At 37.4% G+C, this 24,726-nt stretch overlaps 1 protein-coding gene across 1 annotated transcript in view; it reads right to left on the bottom strand.

Moving 5' to 3' along the window:
• Window positions 1-1,188: 1,188 nt before the first annotated feature.
• Window positions 1,189-24,726, bottom strand: part of CD109 (CD109 molecule) — a 74,341-nt gene continuing 50,803 nt past the window's right edge. Inside the window, 9 exon segments of the mRNA XM_051778006.1 lie at window positions 1,189-7,140; window positions 9,553-9,655; window positions 10,068-10,224; window positions 14,285-14,421; window positions 19,418-19,483; window positions 19,566-19,721; window positions 21,992-22,182; window positions 23,296-23,461; window positions 24,000-24,228. Of these exon segments, the coding sequence (XP_051633966.1) occupies window positions 6,950-7,140; window positions 9,553-9,655; window positions 10,068-10,224; window positions 14,285-14,421; window positions 19,418-19,483; window positions 19,566-19,721; window positions 21,992-22,182; window positions 23,296-23,461; window positions 24,000-24,228 (1,396 nt within the window). The 3' untranslated portion in view covers window positions 1,189-6,949.

The following is a 24,726-nucleotide window of genomic DNA, read 5'->3' as shown; positions in this document are numbered from 1 at the left end:
TCTATCAAAATATTTCCATATTTATACTCCTAGGCTTACTGCCTTTCCCCATAAAAAGATATTATTTGAATATACAAGAGACCCTATTGCAACAAACTTATACCAATGTAGGAAAAAGCAGGCTTTAGCTAGATGGCAAGAGAGTTAAAATCTCACTAGAAGGGAAGAGACAACAACAGACAGATCCATTGAAAAGACCCAAGAAACTGCATGATGTTGGTCACTGCAACAGAGCTCAGATCCATGGGAGCACAAGGCTTGTCAACGCTCACACACAGTATTGCATGTGAAATCACAGCAAAGGAGACCTGCTGGAGGGGTTTGCAGGTGAACTGATTTGACTCTGCTGGAGGTAATTCCCTTCACAGTAGCCCAAATGGTGCTGCATTTCAGCTTTGTGACCAAAATAGTGTAAATAACATGCCAATGTTTTAGCTGTGTCCAAGCCTTCTTCGTTCCTCACTCTGTCCTCCTAGCACATAGGCTGGGGGTGAGCAAGAGTTTTGGAGGGGACATAGCTGGGATAGTTGATCCAAACTGACCAAATGGATGTTCCATACGATATTAATGTCATGCTCAGCATTAAAACTGGAGGTACTTTCCAAAGCAGCTGTTGCTCAGAGACTGGCTGGACATTGGTCTCCTGGTGGAACGTGGTCAGTGATGCCTTTGCATCCCTTGCTTTTTCTCTTTTTTCCTTCCTATTTTGCCCTTCCCCCATGTGTCTTTATCTCAACGTGAGCTTTTCTCTCTTAGCAGTAAGCTCTGTATCTGAAAGATTTGCTCCTGCTCACCAAACAGTATAGTTCCTGAGGTTCTCCATGACCACAAGGGGCCTACCCAAACTGAGTTCATCATATAAGACTAGTTATACTACCTCTGTTATAGATATGAGCAAATCTTCTGATAACTTCATGTTAACAAAATAATATACTTTTAAAAATGAGGTGACCCTAGTTATAAGTCACAATGACCCACAGGTTCATTGTTCACAGTCTGACCATAGAAACCACTGTTGTACCACTTTATTTTATTTTTATTTTACTTCTATTATTAAATTGTGAGCTTTAAAACACAGGCAAGACAGCCCCTAAGAAGTGATGAGGATGGGCAGTGGTTAACAGTGTACAGAAACTGTGATCTAGTACAAGTAGTTGTACTGTTAAACAAGCAAACAACAGACATATATTATTAAAAGTCATCTTTAATAGAATTTAAAAATAGCTATTGCAAACTTTATTTGAGGAAAATAAACCAATTACAATTTTCCAAAATCCTTTAAAACAGTCTAGTTCCTTAGCATTTATTATTTGAAAAGACAGAAGCGATTTGCATAGCTGGCATGTTAATTCACCTCTGTTTGCTCAAAACAGCTCATAAAAGCATTATTTTTCTACCATTTCTGATTTGATCAAAAGTGGAAATGTGTATGATGAACCTACCCTACACCAAAATGGGTATCTGACCATGTCTCAAGGCAGCCAAAAATTTTAGTTTAAATTGCTTAAGGCCTGATATAGAAAAAAGATGTGCTATTCAGTGGGACAGCTAATGTATGGTACATTATACCTGCTTATATACTTCCTTTGAGCCAGCAATTTTATATTTCCTTCCTTGTATTTAGTACTCCACATAACCTAACAATACAAAAACCCATAACAAAAAAAACCTAGTTCATAATATAACATCATAAGATCTAAGCAAGGCTGATGAAGTTTTTGGGTAACCAGTAAGAAACACTGAAATAAAATGTGTGATTTTTAAAGATAAATCTTACACTGGAGTTCTGGTGACTCAAAAGCAGTATGTAAGGAGTTAATGCTCATATGCATCTGGAAACAAGCTATTCATAGGAAAAATAGTCACTGGATTGATCTAATACAGCACAGTCAGCCTTTATTGTCTAGAATAGCATTAGTGCAATGGTATTTCCATATGGCACACAAAAATACAACAACCCGAATGACAAACGACATGGAAGTGAAATATTTTGATATGGGGAAAAGGAGACATAACTGCTGTTATATTTTTGACATAAATTACTAGTCAGAATGTCTAATTTCAAAATCTTCAAATCACAAAGAGATGGTTCACTGCATAAAGATTTATGGTAGAAGAAGAAAGGTTGTAACAAAAATATTATTGTTCATTAGAATTAAAACTGAATAATCTGTGTTTGAGATAGAAAAATTATGCCATCAGGCACTAGTTCTAATATATTCTTTCCTAAAAACCTAACTGTATTTTAAAAAATCTAACATCACACAATGTTGTTGGTTTGGGCACTTTGTGGAAATCTTGAGTTTAATTGCACATACACTGCACACTGTAGCACACTGCAGCCTATAGTGATTTTGTATATGCATATGCTTTCTACACGAACCAACTTAAACCAAATATTTTCAATATTCATATCAACTTGAACATCACTTTTGGAGAAATATTGCTAGGATAATATTTTGGAAACTGAATAAAACCAATTTTTGCATCTTAGGCTTGACTTTCAACAGCAACTTTCAAGACAAAAGAGAGGCGCATATTATAAGAAAGACATGGAACTGCTGGAGCAAGTCCAGAGGAGGGCCATGAAGTTGATAAGAGGACTGGAGCATCTACCCCATGAAGAGAGGCTGAGAAAGGTAGGACTGTTCAACCTGGAGAAGAGAAGGTTGCATGGAGACCTCATAGCAACCTTCCAGTGTCTGAAAGGGGCCTACAGGGCAGCCAGAGGAGGGACTCTTTATCAGGAATTTTAATGACAGGACAAGGAATAATGGGTATAAACTGAAAGAAGAGAAATTTATGTTAGATATTAGGAAGACATTTTTTACTCTGTGAGTGGTGAGACCCTGTAACACGTTGCCCAGGGAGGCTGAGGATGCCCCAACCCTGGCAGTGCTCAAGGCTAGGTTGGATAAGGTCTTGAGCAACCTGGTCTGCTACCCACAGCAGGGAGGGTTGGGACTAGATGATCTTTAGAGTCCATTCCAACTCCTTAACATTCCATGATTCTGTGAACATTGGACTTTGGCTCTCATGTTTCTCCTGTACCAGTACGGCCAATTCTGCCTTTTATCACATGCCACTGATGTCCACAAGCCACAGGCTCCTGCTTGTGAAGTAAATGGGACCATGTGGTATGGAAGCAAACTGGGAAATATCTGCACTTCTTGTGTTTGATACAAGTTGTGCCAGGGAGGTTTATTTTGGATATTAGGAAAAATTTCTTCACCAAAAGCACTATTAAGCATTGGAACAGGCTGCCCAGGGAAGTGGTGGTTTCACCATCACTGGAGGTATTTAGAAGATGTGTAGATGTGTCACTTGGAGAGAGGGTTTAGTGGTGAACTTGGCAGTGCTGGGTTAACAGTTGGACTCAATGATCTTAAAGGTCTTTTCCAACCTAAACAATTCTACAGCAGTGCTATGCTGAGAACCAAACCAGCCATCAAGCTGGTCCAGCATGCAGACTCTGAGGTGCTCTAAAGCTGTTAGGCAGCACTCATACCCTATTCTGAAAAACGGCATTTAGGATAGAAGATTTCTAGATGACACCCACCTTGAAACCTACAGAGAAAACCTCAACTAAGATCATGGATGACAGCAAAGGTAGAATTTTTGGGGGGACCTTTAAAATGCACTATGTTTTTTTCCTAGACTCCATCCGAAGTAAATGAATATTTCTTACTGACTCGATAGTGTATTAATGGCCCTGGACACACCATATCCATTGACACCATGTGGCTGAAAAGCATAGTACCAGAAAACACTCAGGTTTCAAAGAAATAGCAATCACACAGAAATGTTCATGCAACGCAACATGAAGACTCCATCACAAAATACCTTTTCCTGACTGCTTTTAGCACCACTCCTTAACGCTCCTGATAGACCTTGTGCTAAAGGGTTCTAAAAGATTTTTTGCTAAAAGATTTCCTATTAACTTCAGTGGGAACAAGCCCCTCTAACATCAAAAACTGACGTTACAGTGGGGATCATATACACACTGAGCGTTTGTGTAAAAGTTCCCCCAAAATGATGAGGAAAACAAAAGAAAAGTCACTATTTCCCATAATATTCCCTGTCCACTGTTCCATTCACTGCCAACACACATTACAAATTTTATCCTCTGCAACTCATTCAAAGCACCAGCCACAGCTGCAAAGTGATTGAAGGCACTGATGCAGGAATGTTATAGGCCACCTGTTGCAAACATTTGTTTAAAGTTATACAATGTACACTGTTCCTTTAAAATAGCTTGGTACAGAGGCAGATTTGGATGTCTGTAATGATATGCCTGCTGTATAGAAAAAAGTAAAATAAAAGAGGATGTTTTTTCTCTGAGTCCAACAATTTCCCTGATATAGTGTATTATGACTGATGTGTTTTTATGTGGTGTGCAAGGCAGCCAAAAGTAATTTAAAAACATGTGTTGTTTGTCTCAAAAACAAATGTAAGGGAATACTAGTAAAAGCTGCACTGTCCGAGACTCAGCTAAGCAGTTTAAATTTGTTTTTCTTGAAGGAAATCAGGAAGATGGGACTACATGCTAAATAGAACTAATTTCTTCTTACTATCTACTGCAAAGGAGTAATTTATCTCCAGTACATCGTGTCTAGAAAATGAGCCTCTTTATCCTAACATCAACCAGGTATCAATGTCCCTTTTAGAAGCACTACACATAGTAAAACCTGAAAGTATGTGAGCTTTGCATTCTTGAACTTATATTAAAAAGAGGCAAATGACATGTCAACACTGCTGTCCCCAAAGACAAGAGACCAGCTTTCATAGGTCACCAAGAAATCAAACCCACAGCAAAACATCCCAGTTTAGAGACTGAACGTTTTCCAAATCTTACACTCGGCACAATTCAACCTATGCTCCCATAAATGAGTAAAGAATTTGTGATGCAGAGATGTGTTTCAGTTTGTATCTTGGTTTCTTGTAGCTTTGGACCCATGTAACCAAGGGCATGGCTTACCGAGGGTCAGACCGTGCATCCTACTGAACTAAGCAGTTTCAATAAATACAGTATTACTTAATGTGGGTCAGAACAGCACAGATGCTCTGTTAAGGCACTATTTAACTCTTCAAGGGGCTAGATCCAAAGCGTACCAAGAACAAGTGAAAAGAGTGAACTGACTACAAAGAACCAGGCTTAAGCTCTGCCAGAGAAACAGAACAGAACCCCAAATTTGTGAAAAACATTGTAAATTCTAAATATAGTTGAAATAAAACAAATAACCCCATCTAAACTAGTTCTGCAGTTAAAACTCTATACATCAGTATTAGAAGGCACTCCCAGTTCAGGAAGTTCAGGAAGTTCAGGCCTCTTCCCATGCTACTACACAAAATTTCCATTGTGAACAACAGTATAGATAAGCATAAATACAAAAACATACATTTTAAGCAGAAGCAAAACTTGAATAAAAATTACTCAAGGAAAGTGTCTGCCATATTATTACATGTGCACAAATACACACTCCGTCTCAAAAAGATATGAAAGAAAGGGAATCAATAGTCTCATAATTTCTACCTCTGTTAGCTGGCATACAGCTATTAACTTCATTTTAGTAACTGTGAGTGTTATCAGCTTGGCTTTCTTATTAAAAAGAAATAAGCATTAGATGTCACAGGCAGTGTTCAAGAAGGATAAATTGGCTGCCAGACAAGGAACACGCTCATACACTCACTCAGCAGCAATAAGCTCTGAAGCCCACGTTTGCACATTCGTACAGACCTTTAATTCTCCCCACGTGCGAAAAGCAGGTTTAGGTTGTAAAAGTGCCTGCTGCTTCTCACCATCCTTCTCCTCCATCCCACTTAAGCAAAGCACTTAAGCATACAAGGATGTGCTTCAAGTTAAGCAAGCCTGTGTGTCGTTTTGCTGGACTGAATACATGCACAGTCCATGCCTCCTAAAAGCCTCTTCCACCAACCAACAGCAGGGTGCACAGATGGCATCCAGGGCCACCAACTCACATGGCACTGAGAGCTGTAAACAGCTGTTTGGGGTCATCCCCCTTAAACTGTTGACAAGATGACACTGCAAATGCAAGACAAAAATGATGCCCCAGAGTGCCATTACTAGAAGACTTCCCAAAACCAGAAAAGGTTCAAGGTAACCTTACTCCAGTTGGCCATAAATATACACCAGCTGACACCAGCATTCTCATATGGAAAGACAATTAGGTTTGGATTTGAATAATTCTGGAAAAATGAAGTCTGTATCTTTGATGCATTTACAGTAAAACCCTTTCAGAGTAAAATGCATGAGAACATCCTGAGGCCTTATTTTCAAGCATGATTAGCTTATGAATTGGCAAAAAATCTGCCTACCTTCTCTGTAATGATAAAACAAAGAAAAAAGGAAACTGACAACTTTCTGGAGCGTTCAGCAGTTTGTAGATGCAGCACTTTTTGGCTCTTGGATCTGCTCTGAAGTCGGCTTCTTTTTTTTTTCATATTATTCCCTATTAGAGCACACAGTGAAATTCAGTATTAAGTGTCATATCTTCATAACAGAACAAAGTCAGTTCTGGTACCAAGCTCCCATTGCTCTGCTTACCAACACTCCAGTGGAGAAGCAGATAGTGTTTCAGAAAAGCAAAGTAAACTAACATACACCCCTAAAAAACAAGCACAGTTGAAAGCTGGGGTAAAATTGAAGTGGGAATATGGAGCTAAGTTTATTTTTTCTCAATCTGCTTTCTCAGTAACTCTGTGCTTCTTCAGAAAATAACTTCAGTATGAAACTAACAAAGTTTTTCCAGCAGACATTTAAAGAAGTTTTCTGGCACAGCCAGAAATTTACCATATGGGCCAGCCCAGTTCTCCCTGAACACAGCAGGAGTTTGGTCACAGTAATCACTGAAGATGGGCTGGTATCTGAACATAAAATTTTCTTTGGATAATTTATGGAAACCTTAGATGTGAAACAATATGTTTCCTTTTACAGCACCCAACTGCACAGCAAGTTTACATGAAGGACAAACAGCACACAGAACAAGGAGGCCAACGAAGAGTGCTGAAGCAAGGCTGGAGAACCATCTCGGTGGCAAAGACTGCAATCCCTTTCACAAAAGTCACAAGAGGTTACACTTTGCATTACTTCTGAGTTGTAGCTCCTCACTGCTCTTCTCCCTGTTCAAAAAAGTTAGTTAACATTAATTAATGAACTTCTCAGAACTGACCAACAAACTAGCTTCACAAAGAAACCATTTTTAAAGGATGCACTGAACTCTGATGCAGACCTCATCGTACACCGCAAAATACTTCCCAGAATTAGTATTTAAGCATAGACATTAATCATTTTTCTTCACCCAGGATATATCAATATATTCAGGGAAATGCTTGTTGAAATGTACACTTTCATTGACTCAATCTCAACTGTTAGACCCAATCTGTCCATAAACCTCAGTCAAACATTTTGAAAGGAATTTTGTCCCTAACTACATGACAAAGGAATTTGGATGCTTTACCTGTCAGGTTATTGGCTATAACATTTAAGAGCTAGGTCTCTCATTACTGATGGTTTCTCTTTCTATCATATTTGGGAGCTTGAGCTTCCTGAATCTGGGACTGCTTACCTGCCCTAGCTCCTGCTCCTGTACTTTACTCTCCCATTCACTGAAGGGTTGCTACAGAGCCAAACAGATTAGAAGTCTGAAAAATCATATTCATTTCAAAAACATCAATGCATGGTAATTGCTCACAGAACAAGCTTTTGCAAAGTTTTTTCCCCTAGTGTGGTGGTTTTTTTTTTTTTTTTTTTTGAATGTTTTCATTCCAGCTAGAGACCTTGCAATTTCTTTTTTTATTAGTAGTATTTTTAAACTGAAATTATATTCAGTTTCATTTCAAGCCTCAAAATACTAAAAAAATATAATAAAATATACAGCTTTATGAGCCCAAATGCTTTCCAAACAGTGAAAACAAACTAGTTCTAAACTGTCAGGTAAGAGAATACTGCTGTACTGGCATCCAAGCCAGCTCTTATACCCAAGACAATTGTACTACTGCCACACTGACATCATATTTTTGATAAATGCCAGAGCATGAGAGTTCCTTAGACATCTCCTAACTCTGAATATGACATGAATCTGACTGTCACTAATCACATAAAATATAGTCCCACAACTTGGGTCACCAACAACAGTGATGGAAAATCATTAAAATAAAATAAAAGCAAATTCCTGTATTAGATAGGAAGGAGTTCTCTCAGGAGAACTCAGAATCATGAGATATGTATATATATTAACCAATAATATGTCTATGCTATATAGTAATAAGAATGGTATCTTGTAAAATAATATTTGAAATAAATAACTTCCTTGAAGTCAAAGCTTTCTATTTCAGCACTGATTATGTCATGCAAGTTTTTGTTCTCACAGATATTAATTAATATATTTAAATTTGTATTAGTTAATTAATTGAGAATTTATGGACCACAGTTATTTAAATATAATAAAAATATTTCACATGTGCATTTATATGTAACTTTGTAATACACATATTCATTAGCCTATCTAATGGTGTTTTTCTAACCGATTAGGTCCTGAGCGCTTCTCCTAGGAACTGAAGTATGTGGAATTTAATTTTGGCCATGGACGCTAAGTGTTATGTGTTTGTTTCAAATAAAAACTTGATGTAATTCTTTAAGCCACATCAGGCCTTAAAACATGCTCTACTTTAATGGACTGTGTAGTTACATTCACTAATTTCCCATTTTGCTTTAAAATTCTGTGATTGAACAAGCATTTCAGCCTACATAGAATAAATGCAATCTTCACCTAGCTACAGTAGCACACTTCATAGCATATTTGGTTGTCTTTTGTATTGTGCTAAAACAAACTAACATGAAAAAAATTGCCTATACAACTTTTTTATGCCTTATCTCAAAACAAGCCCAAATCCTTAACAATGTTCCAACTGGTTGGTGTAATGAAAACCTAATATCTTCTGCAGCAGTTTGTAATCTTTCTTTGCTATTCATTTTACCCAAGAATTTCATACATCTTTCCCTTTCTCCAAAACACACACTCTACACACAAAAAACAAACAAACAGACAAACAAAAAACTTTGAAACTGTTCTTCCAACATACATCTTTATTAGATAGCTATAGAAACCAAAACACTGGCATTTTCTCCAGTGAAGGATTCTTAGTTTGAGCATGAAACAGATGGTAAAGCTACTTGAGAGAGAATCTTTAACTTGATAAGTGAACTACAGTGAAGTTCCTGCTTCATTTTGGTAACTTTGGGAACACACTGGGCCAAACTGAAGCCAATTTATATCAGCTGACAACTAAGTTATGACAACTCACACCAGCTGAGGAACCAACCCATTAGGACAATAAAAATATATATGGGAAAACACTATTTGTTAAGAAATTGGGCATGTCAATGTCCAAAAAGGATGAACTTTAATGAAAATAAGTCAACTTCAGTTTAATGTGGCTTTCTCTTCAATAAAATTTATTCTATTTTCATAAAAAAACCTTTATTTTAAACTTCTGAATCACTAAGTCCTGTTTGAAATGTCTGACACTTACTAGGTTCATAGTAATCCACCACAGTCACTGAAGCATCTTGGATATTTGCCACTTTGAAGTCTCTTGTAGACGGAATATCCACACAAACCTGTGTTGCATTTAGCTAGAAAAACAGGAGAGAAATATCCTGAGAACCCTGGTGGTGGTTTCACGGAAGAGGTAAGGACTTTTAGCTCAGCAGTAGTCCTTTTCTAAAGACTTGGAGTCAGGATGCATATAAAGATGCTTATCTTATTTGTAGTCATCTCAGTCAAACTCCAGCCTTCTTGAAATGTCTGCCTTCTTATACATTATTTTTAAGAGACTTAATTTAGAAACCCCTTACAAATACAACTGAATGGTACCTATCCAATTAGTCTCACTAAAAAAAAGTGGAACTATTAATTCAATGTGAATAGCAGATGTTGATTTCCTCAAAGAATACAATCATAATGTCTTTCCAAATTTAAGCCAAACAATGCCTGAGTCAAGATTAACATCACTACAAACACATTTTTTTGTTATTTTCAACTTACAGAGTCTAAGTATAGGTTGACTTTTCCATTGTCTTTTTCCATCTTCTTAACTGTATTGTCTAATGGAACAAAATCTGGTGACACAGAGAAACCACTGAGTAAGCCAACCTCCATGAGGACCATACCACTACGGGAAGCTGTGCCTGAACCAAAGTACCTTTTCAAAACACAGAGACAAAGAAACTTTTAGAAGAAATACAGTAGCCCACTCTCCAAAGACAGTGTTGGATCTTTACATCTCAACTACAGAAGTAATAATGTTTAAGAATACTTAGGAAACAAATGGAACAAAACTCTGACAAGAAAATTTCTAATTATAACAAGCTAATACTTCATTTCTCAATTATTTTGCCTGTTAATTTCAACCACATATGCAAAAGCAGGTTCAGCACAGACAAAACTACAGTACATGAGTCATATGAGAGACTACACTGACACAGGAGGATTTTTCTTTTGACATCTATAAGTGCAGGTTTACATCAACAATACACAGGAAATATTGCAATTACACATGCTTCAAAAGAAGCAATTAAGAAAAGCTGTTGGAATTCTTGTACTGAAATACACATATTTCCTCTTATGAATGCATTGTTTTGCCTTTATTCATTTTGGAGGGTGAGATGAAACTATACAACAAAAAAGTCTCCCAAACCTTTTTAGATTTCCTTCACAGCAACTGATGGTTCCATTAACAAAGTCATTATCAGATTATTTTTCAAAGTTTCAGTTTTAAAATGCGTAGCTATGTTATTAACCCAGATTTGAAAAAAAGATTTAATAAGTTAAGTTTATTTTTCCTGAATAATGTTTATTATTACATCTTCTTCCAATGTGAAAATCAGATGCTGGACTAAAAAGGTTTGCTCTATTGAGCAAGCCTTACCTACCATGGTGCACAACACACGTAGAAAAATTTTATGGTGCTCCTTGCTACAAGTGATATCTGCAAAAGATGGTACTGCTTTAAATAAAGTAGGTGACAGAAGAGTTTCCCCTGCCTTAGCATGGAGGGTAAATGATTATTGTTACACTAAAATAGAAGTGTCTCCAATCCTCATTTTGAAAGCCTGACAGTAGCTGAAAGTAATTAAACTATTTCTCTGTAGAGTTGGATAGCTTATAAAAAAAAATGAGGGAAGAGTTACTTTCAAAGTAATGCTGTTCAGCCTGACAGCATGGCTGATTCAATGCAGATACAACTTTGAAAGAAACACAGCACAACTGCTGACTTCAGTTGGCTCATAAGATTAGAAACAAATGAAACCATCTGTTGGATGATGTGCTGTGCCAAAGTAGCTGCTATTGAAAACAAATAACTGAATTGGAACTGGATGTAATTATTTCTGCATAATTACCAATAAGAGGAGAGTAAAATACCCGTGTTGTCTAGCCAGCGTGGGGTGCTACTAAAATACCAACAGGCAACCAAACCAGCTTGATACTGTCAAGGAGTGACTTAGATATACGCTTATGAGGATTTGGTTGTCTTAACAAGGAAGAGAGGTAGCCTTGGGCATGGGTCTCTTCGACTCCATGGTCTCTTAAAAAAGGGAAAAAATTGACCATGCAAGAATGAGCACTAAGAAAGACTTGAAGCTTGTACCTGAAGAAAACTGAGCATGTTTTCAGATGCATCTTATGTTTCAGCTCTTCAGCAATATGAGATACGGGTAAGACCCTTTCAGAGATGATGTAAAGAGGAGAAAACAACACCAAGCTAGTGTAGGCAGAAAGCAGAAACAAGAGAGTAAGTAGAGACATCAGTGATCAGCTTCTCATGTCTGGAAAAGGTATGCAGGCAATAAGACTGCAAAGGAATAGGCACCCCCTAGGTATTTGCTTCCCAGACAGTGAGTTAGCTCCTCTAATTAAGAACCACTTCAATTTGAGTGAGACATCATCTGCTCCACAGTCTTAAGTGATACCCCGTGGAGACAACCACGGCCAACCACTATCAAGCTGGTTGAAAGAAGGTGGATATTCTACAGATTAGAGAAACTAAAAAACTGTGAAGTTGCAGCCTCCAGTATCTAACTATGTATATCCACAGCTAGATGCCTATGCACAGCTAGACTATGCATACTCACTGGTTGATATTTCAGCAATCTTTCTGTATTTGCCTCCTTTGGTTTCTCTATTAGAAAGCCACATCATGTTGTAAAGATCATAAGTAGAGCAACTTTAAATTAATTCAGGAATATAAATAAGGCATATATTAGGTACAATTTATAGGGAAAAAAAGTAGAAAAGGATGATGGCTGATCCATCAAGTTAAGCAACCAGAGATGAAGTCTTAGACTAAGGAATAGAAACAGATTTACTAGAAGTTATACCAGTTCACTTTCAATGATAAGAGCTGATGGATCACAATGTTCCAAATAGTCTCTTGAGGAAGTTTTTTTTAATGTCACTAGATTTCCTGCTATCCTTTGAACACTTTATAATTAGAGCATCGTCATCATTCTAGAGCCTTCCTGGAGAGACAGAGCACTTCTTGTCTGTATTTTTGAAGTAAAGGTCTTGGAAAGTCTGATTGCTTCAAAAACTTACTCCAGACACAGCATATAAGCCCTTTACATGTCAGGAGTTTGTGCTAGACTTTAGAATGCTGTCGACGCTCCATAGAAAGTTTTAAAAGAGAACAAGCCCATTCTATTTCAAGAGCTCTCATGTATTCTAGTGTCTCTGCCCACCATCCGTGTCACTGAACTGGATACCACAGACAGATAAAAAGAGAGCTCTGGCTTTATGCCTGCTGGCTACTTCCCAGGTTAAATCAATTCTCCGTGCTGAAATGACATTCTCTATAGCTGATTATTTGTACAATGGTGTCACCTACAGGCTCCATCTCTAGTTCACAGTTCCCTTGTGGTAATCAGAGCATAAAAGAAGTTCTAGACATATGGTGTTCAAAGTTTAAATAAACAGCAAAAAGAGGGTGTGGATGAAAGGAATGCCAGAGTAATCATGCTGGATCAGGTAGTATTTTGCAAATCTTGCATTTACAAAGAACCCATTATAACATCACAAGGAGAAAACAGTGTTTCTAGAGGAAGTATTCACAAACAGATGAAATCCTTAAATACAAAGAATGTAATCATTTCAACATTCTTGTAGATAATAAAAGATAGAAGATAAAAAAACATAAATATATAGAGAGATACAATGTCCTATAGGGTTTTCTATGAAATATGCAGTGGTCTTTAACTACAAGAGGAAATGCATACTGAAGAAACAGTCAGAGGACAAATACCTTCATATATTCCTTTTAAATATATGTATAAAGCAAGTTAAATTGAGGCACAAAGCCATCAAAGAAGCAACTTGGTTTAATGACTGGCTGACCTAGGAATATGCAATATGACTGTTCGATGTCACCTGTTTTCATCTGATCCAAATTCTATTCAGGTAACATCTGGTGGCTGTTCTGTGGTCTCTGAGATGATACTTAAGCAGTCTCAGCTCAGTTCTTAGTAGGTGATTACCGAACAAGAAACGTCCCAGATGCACACACACAGCCCCACATCCCTCATCCTCCTCCCCCTTATTCAACAGAAAGAACAGAGTTAGCCTGGCTGGAAAACCTGTTTCAAACCTACAATAATGCTTACATTGTATTCTATTACCAAATTCATAACTACTGGTAAATGAAAGACCACAAAGTTACTTGCACAATAATGCACATCCACAGTTGAATTTACCATTATGTAAATACAGATTTTGACTCCTCCCAAAATTGTTCTGAGCCAAGTATCTAATTCTGGATCAAAAGCAAAGGATTCTCTTCATGAAAGGTAAGAGTAATAGGCCATTTTCATGGTTTGCTACTATAAGTCAGAATGTGGAAGACATTGGTTCAATTTTCAAGTCCACGCACAGTCTTCCATATAGCTCGGAAGCACTTGTACCAAAGAAGCCTCTGAGTTTTTTGTCATATTTCACACAGACTTTTCCACATATACTTAATGTTTAAGGCACCAGTATCTTTACACTTACCAGTAAAAAAAAAAAATCACCTGGCCAGCAAAAATTGACTTACGAGTTGCTTCTTAACTATTGCCATTTTTACAAAGTAATTTTTATTCTCTTTATTGATACATTTACATCCTATATTTTAGTAAATTCAGACAAACAAATGGATAATTTAGTTCATTTAAAATAATCTAAAAGTTGTATAGACAAAGATGTCCATGAGATGCTCCAATTGATTTACCTACCTTGTGCACACGTTCAAGGTCAAATGGTTTTTATCATCTTTGTCATCCTTTACATCAACATTCAAGTCAAAGGCTTCTTGCTTTTGGACATATCTGAGCCTCTGATCAGTGTGTTTTGTGTTGTACATAACATTGAGCTGCGGATTACAAGTACAGACATTAGATGACATATGTAAGGTAAACCAGTGTGGTTAAAACACGAAGTTTTTAACAATATAACACCAGAGGAGTGTTCCCATGTGACAAGATACATGGACTTGTACAGTTGCACACGGACTCATACATCTGACAGCTGCATACATGAGATCCATAGGAATTCTCAGAAAGAAAAATCCTTTCTGAACACTTCGTAATGCAGCAGAACCAATGCAATTAGGAGGACACAACTGAGGCAAACACAAGGGAGCTCTAGGACAACCATCAATTTTCTCCCTAGTAGCTGGTTTATAACGTATGCAGTTGCTTCCTGACAGTGTGAACTGGGATGAATAAAGGGTGTTGGTCAGGGACTGGGTTAGAAGAGGCAGGCTGTACATAAAAGCAGAGCATGAGCAGATACATAGCGTATGTACAGAATATGTCTTCAGTCTTCATGTCACTGCATTGATACACTCAAAACAGATGAGGAATAGCACATTAGTCCAAACTCAGAACACCACAGCTTTCTTGCAGTTAAATAGTTTCATTTGGTTCATCCGTACAAAGACAAAGCTACAGATTTGGTCTACCTCAAGGACGGAGCTCTCACCATTTCTGCTTAGCAAGAAGCTCTGCTAAGCAAGACTAGTAAGGAAGTGTGACAGGATGTCCAGTGCAGGACAGTAACATTAATATAAAACAAGCTTATTTGTTAAGACACAGTTTGAAGAGCTTCCAATGTTTTTCTACTGTAGACATGCATAAGAAGTTTGAAACAATGGCAGAAGAGTGGTAAAACCAGAAATTCTTAAAACAGATCTCTATATCCTATAAAACTACCAATGCCAACAGCCAAAGCAGAAAAACTGAAGCTGAAATTAAGCAAACAATGAGTACTCTCATGGTATCAGCCATGACAGAATATCGTGTACTGACTACAGAATTGAACTTGATGAGATAAAAAAGCAGCTGAATCATTAACTGCAGTGTTTCCTTAAAACTCTCTTAGTTCCAGACTGGAGGATCAAAAATGTGACAGCAATTTTCAAAACAGTACTGGAGGTCTAAAAAGCTGTGAATATCAAGTAAACTCAGTATCTGTACCAAAAAATGCTGTCAAAACTATAATAAAGAGTCAAACTAGTGGACAAATGAGTAAATATGACACCTTGGAGATTAGGCTGCTGCTATAAACCCCCCAGCTACCTGAATCAAACAAAAAAACATGTATAATGCAGCTCTATCTAGTATAAGCTACCTGGATGTTACACTGGCATGAAGCTGGTTAGGAAGCTTACTAAACAAAGGTACGAAATGAAATGAAGCTGCCAAGGGATAAAGTGCTGTTAAAAGACAAGAATAGAAGGTGGGAAGAAATGTTCATACATGAAAGGAGCAAAGTCCTAAAATAATCTGTGCTTGGTGACCAGTACTAAACATATCAATAAACGACCTGATGTGATAAGGTTTGCTGATAGTTTATTTGCAGTAGTAAAGACTAGACTTACTGTTAAGAGTTGAAAAAAAACCAGAATTTTTATGTACATAATAATGGGCTTTGCTGGTACTACTTGATCTGTTCACCATTTAAGAAGTGGTAAAATAGATGGAAATTCAGCCATAAACAAGTAAGGTGGAAGAAAGACATAGTAAAGGTGTACAGAATGATGACTTCCATGATTTTGCACCAATTCCTTATCTACTGAGTGGTCCATCCATCAAATCCATTTTTCTCCAGTTTAGAGATCAGGATGTGCAAGATAGCGTAAAGTCCTTTGCACAAGTCCAGGTAGATGATGTCTGTTGCTCAGACATCAACCTGTCACATGCTATCAACCTGTCACAGAAGGCCTAAAAATTTGTCAGGCACAGTTAGCCCTTAGTAAAGCCATGTTGTTTGTCACCAATCACTGCCTTATTTCCAATGTGCCTTAGCATAGTTTTCAGGAGAATCTGCTCCATGATCTTCTTGCCAGGCACCAAAGCAAGACCAACTGGCCTGCAGTTCCACAGTTTTTTCCTGTTTAAAAAATGGGTGTTATATTTCCCCTTTTCCAGTCAGTGGGAACTGCACTGGACTGCCATGACAACAATCATTATCTTTTTCCCTCGGTCATCCATATAAAACACATAGTAGGGTGATTTTTAATTCCTTGATTTTGGTAGAAAAATAAGCTGAAAGCAGCTCAAATAACTCCCCTTGCAAGACCCCAAAATGCATTTTGTTTCACTTAAAAAAAAAAGGGAATGAAGAGTGCTTTTGAAAAATTACAGTCCTTCTACAACAGTTTCAGCCAACAAATGGAACTGTCAGTCCAAATTTAAAACTATGACAGGTGGTTGTCCAAGTTATAGGTTACCAAATCAGTTATAGGCAAGCAGGTCTTTGCAAACAGAGGAGTCTTTAATTTCTGATTTTTGCTTTTGCTGCTGTCTCTCACTCCTTGATATGAAAGTTATGTTCTTTTTTTCAATCTACACACACAATTCCTGTTACCCTGCCCACACTGCTGAATTTAGCATGCTGTGTGAGTACAGAGCCAATTCTGTACAGGCATTCAGGACAACCATGGTGCAATGGTGAAGATTTATCATGTACAACTGCTCCACAGGAGAAGTCAGTACCAAGGATGAAGCCAATCTAGAAAGCCTGCCAGTTAAAGGCACGCAAAAAGTTTGGTAAAGACAAGCTGGCAGCGCCTCAACTATCTGTCATCATAGAAACAAAGCTGTTTTAACTTTTGCCAGAAAAAGCTAATGAATGGGAATTTACTGCCAATGTAGGATGTCTGAAGCCACATACTGAACAGGAATAAGTTATCGCTGTTACGGTCTGACTTTCCTTTCCTGATTTCTCATGACAATGAAGGAAAAGGTTTTCACAATGAAGAGTTTAATTAAAGCCTTCTTCTTTATACACCCTTACTTTGGGGACAGAAGGCAGTTATAGAGAAACTAACATTAAATCAACAAAATGAGCAACTGCATTTCTTAACTCTTTAAAGAGCAACTGCTGAACCTAAAGGCAAAACTGGTCCAGTCTTGTCATGCTGCAGCCAGTTCTGCTGAGAGGCCTAAGAAGAGAAACTAAAAGCTAGTCTTCTGTATGAGTGATACTCATAACAGTTGCTGACAATATTAACTGCACTACGCTTCAAAAAATATGACATATTTATAATGCCCTAATTATTGCCTCTTGCCCTATCCTGTGATTGCAATGTCATATGCTATCTGATCTATTAAATTCGACACAGATATAGCTTGTGTTTGGGAAAAAGAGAATTCTCATTCAATGGCCTCAGTGTTCTTTTTTTTAGAATACCAACCTGCTAAAGAAAGCAGAAGGAAAGAACTGATCTCAGCAAAGATAAGGTTTTGGAGGAGCTACTCAGGGGTGTTAAGCACAATATTTTGAATCAAGTCACAGCATCTCTGACTCAAAGCTTGAGGAAAAGAGGTAACAGCACAGTGACCTAAATTAAGAAGGTAATCTGCGCCTTGGTTCCTGAACACCAGTTATTCAGGAGCACATTTCCATGTTCATATAACAAACCAGGAACTTAAACCATGGTGCTATACACCCCCAGGGAGTCCTCCCACCACAGTCAGCTACTGACTATTCAAGGTGGAAGACTTCTGCTCAGTCTTCACCAGGCATGCTGGTTTGAATTTTAAATTTTCTGGCTGGCAATAACATAACTGGAACCAATGTGTTTCCATAAAAGATATTCATTTCAACAAATCAGTGTCTTCCAGCAAGAAACAATTTGCTGAAAAGTTTTTGGTCAGTTCGTCTGACAAATTAGTTGACTTAATATCAGGGAGCATTTCTCAATAATGACTTAAGATTAAGTACTCTTAACTGTTCTGGAGCCCCCCTTTGTTACATTCCATACAAACACACACACACACTGAAACCACAGACATGTGAACGCAGTCCTGCTGAGATGTTCAGTCCTATCTTGGCCTGCAAGACTGAAGCTAAATTATCCCCTGAAACTTTTCAACTTTGCTGTAAACTTTGTTTGTACTTCTGGGAATTAATAAACACGGGTCATGATTTACCGCCCTGTGGGTTTTGCAGACTGGTGGTGAATGAATGAGGTGTATCACTGATGATAGGCAGCCGTGAAGGTTTCTTTGAAAAGGTCTTTTATCCCAAAGCATATTTACCAACCATCACCAGACTTTTTTGTTTCCCACATGCATAAGAACACTAAAGTGAAGGTCAGGTTGGAAGGAACTTGAGATGGAATCTGACCTGGCATAAAACTTTGAGAAGATTAAAGGTAGCCTTAGTTCAGTTTTCCCAAGTATGACTAGAAGGAGTCTAGTAGGAATTCTGCCTGGTTTTGCAATACAGTTGCAATTATGAGTTTATACACTTCCAATAAAATGAGTCTCTCATGCTCAGAGATTAATATTTCTGCATTATTTGTAGCTTTTCAAAGGCCTTCTCTTTCACCCGTGTGGTTCTAACCCATTATCACGGACGGGGCAGCAGAAAAGCGAAACCTGCTAGTCGCCATATCAAGATGGATCCAATACTGTCTTCTTCTGATATGGTATTTCTCATAAATAAGGGAAAATCTTAGAGGGGAAATTTCTTAAAAACCTAATCTCTGATATGAAAGAAGAGTAGGCAGCTGAAAAGTCTATTTATGGTTTGTTAATTCTAAATACAGTATGCACTGATCTCAGTTTAATTTGTTTAAATATAAGTAAAGATGTTTTAATGGCCCCGACCCATGGAAGTGTCCCAAAACTGTCAGTCAGCCAGCAGTACTTAAAAGGCCAGGCCATCAGTCAGAAACAATCACATGAATACGTCCATTCACAATATTTAGTTCACAGAATTCCTCAATTAGTAAAGTGCTTTGGTACTGATTTAAGATATTTCAGGAGATTGTTCCTAGTAACATGTTTTATAAAGCTTCCAAACTATACTTTCCTTAAAGAGAGCATACCTTTAGCAAGAATAACTGCATTCCATACCTGAAAGACAGCAAATCCCATTCCTTCTGCTGACACTGTAAGTGTCATTGATTGTGCAGGGGCAATCTGAAAGAAAGATGAGTAAACCAGTATTTTCAAAGTACTTTCAGTCAGCAGACTTTACAAAAGTATTCATTTTCTATAGTACCTCCTTGCTCTGGAGCAGAAAACGGTTTCGAGTATCAATTGAAAATGTTTCTGGTATTTCCAAAGAAGGTGCTGTCACTCTTATATCCATTTCTGTTTTGCCTGCAGTAGTGAGAGCTGCAAATAGACTCAAGGCTTGCAGAGCCACCACTGTGTCCTGTCAAGAGAAACAAATCCTTCGGTATTAAATAGAAGAAGCCTGTGCAGTGTAAAGGTCATGCCTTGGGGAGCTCGTGATCCCTGCATCAATCCATTTGTTGATTATGCTGGAGTATTCATGCAGCCATCTCCACATCTCTGTTGGGATTCCTGTGGAATGAAGGTCCCAGTACAGAAGGGAGATGGCAACACAGGATGAGAAGTTAGCTGCTCTGATATGATATGAAATACGAGCCAGCTAAGAAAGTTTTCCTCTTGTGCAAGGTATCTGGAAGACTTGACAAGCTGATAGACACAACAGTCAGAATTACACACTACACCAATAGTGAACAAAAAAACAAACAAGAATATATCTCTGATCTATATTATAGATCTAGGAAGCTATAAGATCTTGTTGGAGAATATGTTTTTAATCATTCAAAAGCAGAAATATACCTAAGTTTCAGAAACCAAGGAATACCTTGAAGCACTTTTCCCAAGTCTTTACAATTATATTTTTTGCATTTATATTTCTTGCACTAAATTCAGAGAGAGTTCGAGATATCTAGAAATGTTATCTGCCATTGCTGAAGGTGACTTTAGAGCTCTTCCACATCTTAGACTCAAATGACTCTCAGAAACACACCTGGAAATCAGGAGGGCTACAAACTACCTACAGAGAAGATAAATATTCTCCTTGGCTGCTCTAAAGCAGAAGGCACACCTAATGCTCTTCACCAGGCAACACTCACAGCTGAGGTGCACAGCTCAGCATGACAATACACAACCTGAAAAGTTAGGGAATATGGTTTCAAGTCAGACTCAGAGGCCTCTCTTGCCCAGCAACACAGGCTTTGCAGAATTTGTTACTTCTCCCTATCATTTAAATCTACAGTCATGTATGTGCTATTTTTTGTATTAATTGTATTCCTCTATATATATGAAATATGTACATTTGTGTCCAAACATTAAAGGTATTATAAAGCAAAATATACTGATTACAAATTCATAGTAAGATATATCACGTAAACAAATTCTAGTGAATTATCATATTCTAACTTACAAAGCATCACACATGCAACTGATTACTTTCCTCCTTATTGTTTAACAATATATTAAGTTTCTAATGTACTAAATTCATGGAAGAATATTTTTTAAAGTAATCTTAGAAGTTGACAAAAACTATGGGGTCATTTCTACGAATTTAAAAAAGTATCTAGTGAGACACTAGAGTAATTTTGAAATCAAAACAGTTTAGAGTGTGGAAGAACAAAAGGATTAAATTAAATTCTTAATTTCAGCCTCAGAGGTAAATGGTACATTGCTGAATTTGCAAACTCTCCAGGAAAAAGAAGGTTTCCAGAGAAGAGAGAAAAGCTTTTTCAACTCATTCAGTGCCTCGAACAACCTCTTCAAATAGTAAGAAAGAATTAACACATGAGGAAAATCCTAATACCTCAGGGAAACCAGGTTAGTTCTTAAATTGCATTTTACTTAGTAGAATTCATTTCTCTCAGATTAATACCAACAAATTTTTGAAAATAATGAAGGATAGCCTGTACAGTTTGGTACTAAGCAGAGTGATGAAATGTGACATTTCACTGTGACCAGCATTTGTAGCTAATTTAAAAGCTAGTTTAAACTAATGCAATCCAAAGTACTATCTAATTCTTTTGGATGCCAGCATCGCTTACAAGATGTGGCTTCAATAACATGGAAACCTCTTGGAGATAATGAAGATCTTCCAAATTTCACGGTCCATCAAAAATCTGCACAATAATGAGGACAAAGTAAATTACTGAGTTAAGACCAACTGCCAACAGAGGCACTAGGCTAGGTTGTTTCTCTAAAACCTACTCCCCTTAGTTAAAGGCTTAGTTTCAGGAGTTTGAGGACCTGCATATGGAAAAATAGAAAGAGGTTTCTCTCCTTGGAAAGAAAGTAAGCATGGATATTTATTATATTATTTGGAAAATATGTTTGAATACTTTTCTATGGGTATCACTGCTTCTTAATTTAAGATGTTTTATTATTAATATTTTACATAACAAGGTCTCCCTTTGTCTTTTTCTTAGACTTGCCAAAAGTACTAAAACTGGCAGTCCAGGTTTAAGATTCCAGTATCACAAAGAATGCAAGCTTGTACATAACCAAGGCTGTTACAGCAAAACAAAATTCAGTAATTATTATGTAAAAAATAGTCCCTTCTTTCCTTTCCTTTTTTTTTTCTTTTAATATGCATTGCTTGTTTAGGAAAGTATAACAAAGCCCCCTACGGTAAGATATTACCTGAGTAGATGAAAATCCCCCAAGGTGATTTCTTTGATGACTTAACCATTTCATAATAGGGATCCCCTCTGCTAATCTGTCTTGATGAAAGTGAGAGAGCAGAGCATATGCTGCAAGTTCAATATCAATGGACCGTGACTGCCATGAGTCAGAAATTTCAGAAGCAGGTGTTATCCAGAAACGAAATTCACCTGCAAAAAGAACCAATAATAACCTCAGATTCACAGACTGAAGTCTTAGGATTTCTGCAAAAGACTTAGGGGAGTCCTCTTCAGTAATGCTTACATATAAGATCTAGCAAGGTTGCATGAAATTGTGTTAATGTTTAGGCCTGTATCCCATAAAGGACTGACTTAAGCACTTCCTCAGCAGTGCCTGAATCTATATACAAAAAAAGATGGAGTCCAAATAGTCACTCCCACTGATTTCAGTGAACTTTACATTGATCCTTTCATTATCAGCCTAAAGTACTCACATAAAGGAGCCCTAGCGAAAACCCCACCTTGCTGTTTGAGTGCTCCTTTCTCTTCAGGACCAGAGAAGGCACCTCAGGCAGCAGAGCTGCTCACTAGACTCGTTCTTGAGTGAAGCCTTCCCAAAAGAGTGACTTCTTCCCTTCCCAAAAGTGACTGTCTAAAAGGTCTAACTCAGTAAACGCAGAGGGACGTTCAAGAGGCTCCGTTACCAGGCTACAACATTAATTCCTTCAAATTTTTCAAGAGGTGAGTTACTACTATGAGCCAAAAATTTTCATTTCTTATACTCAATATAGTCTATTCTTCCCCAAAACTAGGAAAATAAATTCAGCTGTGCTAAACTTGAAAGAGGTTAAAAAGAATGAGATGGTGGGTGCCCAGAGAAAGTGCAACAGACCTCTGTACTGCCTTACAGAAAGTTCAATGCCTTACCTCCATTTCAATACTGATTTTAACTAATTGTCCCCCAATACCCTCCTGATCTCTCCCAACCACTTCGGAATAGCTAATTTCATCCAAGTATCTCTCTTTAACCAGGTTGATCTTACAAGTGTGCATAATAACACAGGAAAACTGACAAGTCATGTTCTTCAACAGCATCATGGTTCTCATACCAGGAACATGGTAACTGAGACTGAAAGCTTTGTTGTGAGTTGTCATTCATTTATGGACACTTTTCATTACAGCTGTCTTGGAACTTCTTAGCTTATTCTCTATATCAAACTCAAAACAGACTTGAATTCTATAGGCAGCTGTCAATATATGATAGGTATTTTTAAATTTGACAAAAATCCATCTATAGAACTGTGTAAGATAGTTGTGCAATACCTTGGTGTTCTGCTCTCTCGTTCAGCATATTCAGTGCTTCTTTCGCTTTTGTACTTTTTGCCCAGGACAATGCACACGTCACAAGTGCCAAAGTGTAATTATCTGAAATACCTTCTTCTAATTTATCTTCTAGAAAGTTTGTAGCAGTCTTGATGGCATAAGCATGCTGGAAATGAAGATCACGTTGAAGAATGTGAATAAAATATATATTGAAATACTTAAATGTAAAAGAAAAATTTGTACAGAAACAGAAAAATTACTAGCACCAAACAACCACCAAGAAATACTGAAAAATCTCTTTCAGAGTCACAGACACAAACCTCAAAGGTAAGCTTTTTGATCTGGCACCACCTTTTATGAACATAAGTAATTTCAATGAAATCAACCGGAATGACTTAACGTCTCTAAGACTAGTTCCCCCCATAAATATCTTTGTAAGTTCTTGGACTAAAGCCATGGCAATATTCTTGCTAAAAGCCTTGATAACTGCCTTTAGATTTTGCAAAGGCACATAAAATTGAGGGGCTTAACAGCAAAATTTTGCATCTCTTTGGGTAGGTAAGGGATGTTTAACAAAGTAAGGTTACATTTTGTCTCTGTTCACTTATCCCTCTATGTCTTTAAACTACCAAGTGTTTGCTAGGTACTACAACAATTTATGAATTTTTCCTGTAATTATGAATTATATTTATGAATTCCAATACCTGTTTATCTGGGAACCCTAGGAGGGATGACATGATGTAAGCTGTGAGAGTAATTGGATTATTGGTGCCTCCTTGAAGATCACTGTGTAACACTTTCCCAGGCTCATGAAACTCTCCATTTAATTTCTGATGACGGACAATCCATTTAGCTGTATCCATGAGCACATCTTCATCAATATCTATGAACGGACGAGCTTGAAGGAAACATCTTAATACAAAAGCTGATAACCTTGGGGAAAAGGTTCACCAAATATGACAAAATTAGCCAGGTATTACAGCTTTATTACAGTTTAAGATGATGTAAAAATACCATAAAGCATAAGGTGTTCTACACACACCTCCCAGAGAAAAATATATGCCTCACCCAGATAAGCAAGTAGACTAAGTTTAATCCACCAAAAATGAAGATATGCTCTTGTTCCTAAAGATCACCCCTTCTGCAGCTGCTATGTGTCAAAAATCCAAGTCTGCCAGCACATGTATATCTTTATTCAAATGTTGCTCTCCTGCCTTCTGCTGCTAGGCAAATATTACAGTTTACAAAGCAATGCAGTTATGAGTGTGATATTAATTACCATCATTATCCCTGTAATGATAGCCTTGAAACAATCTTTGTTGCTTTATTTTAATAATTTCAGGTTATCCTTCGATTCCCTTCTTTCCAAATGTGCATTCATGTAACCTGTCACTGTACTGTTTTAGCACTAGAGTTGCTAGCACAGATGAA

Source organism: Manacus candei, unplaced genomic scaffold, assembly GCF_025592945.1.
Source record: "Manacus candei isolate 608988 ecotype Guabito, Panama unplaced genomic scaffold, ASM2559294v1 h1tg000011l, whole genome shotgun sequence".
Taxonomy (NCBI): domain Eukaryota; kingdom Metazoa; phylum Chordata; class Aves; order Passeriformes; family Pipridae; genus Manacus; species Manacus candei.
This window is presented reverse-complemented; position numbering and strand designations above follow the sequence as displayed.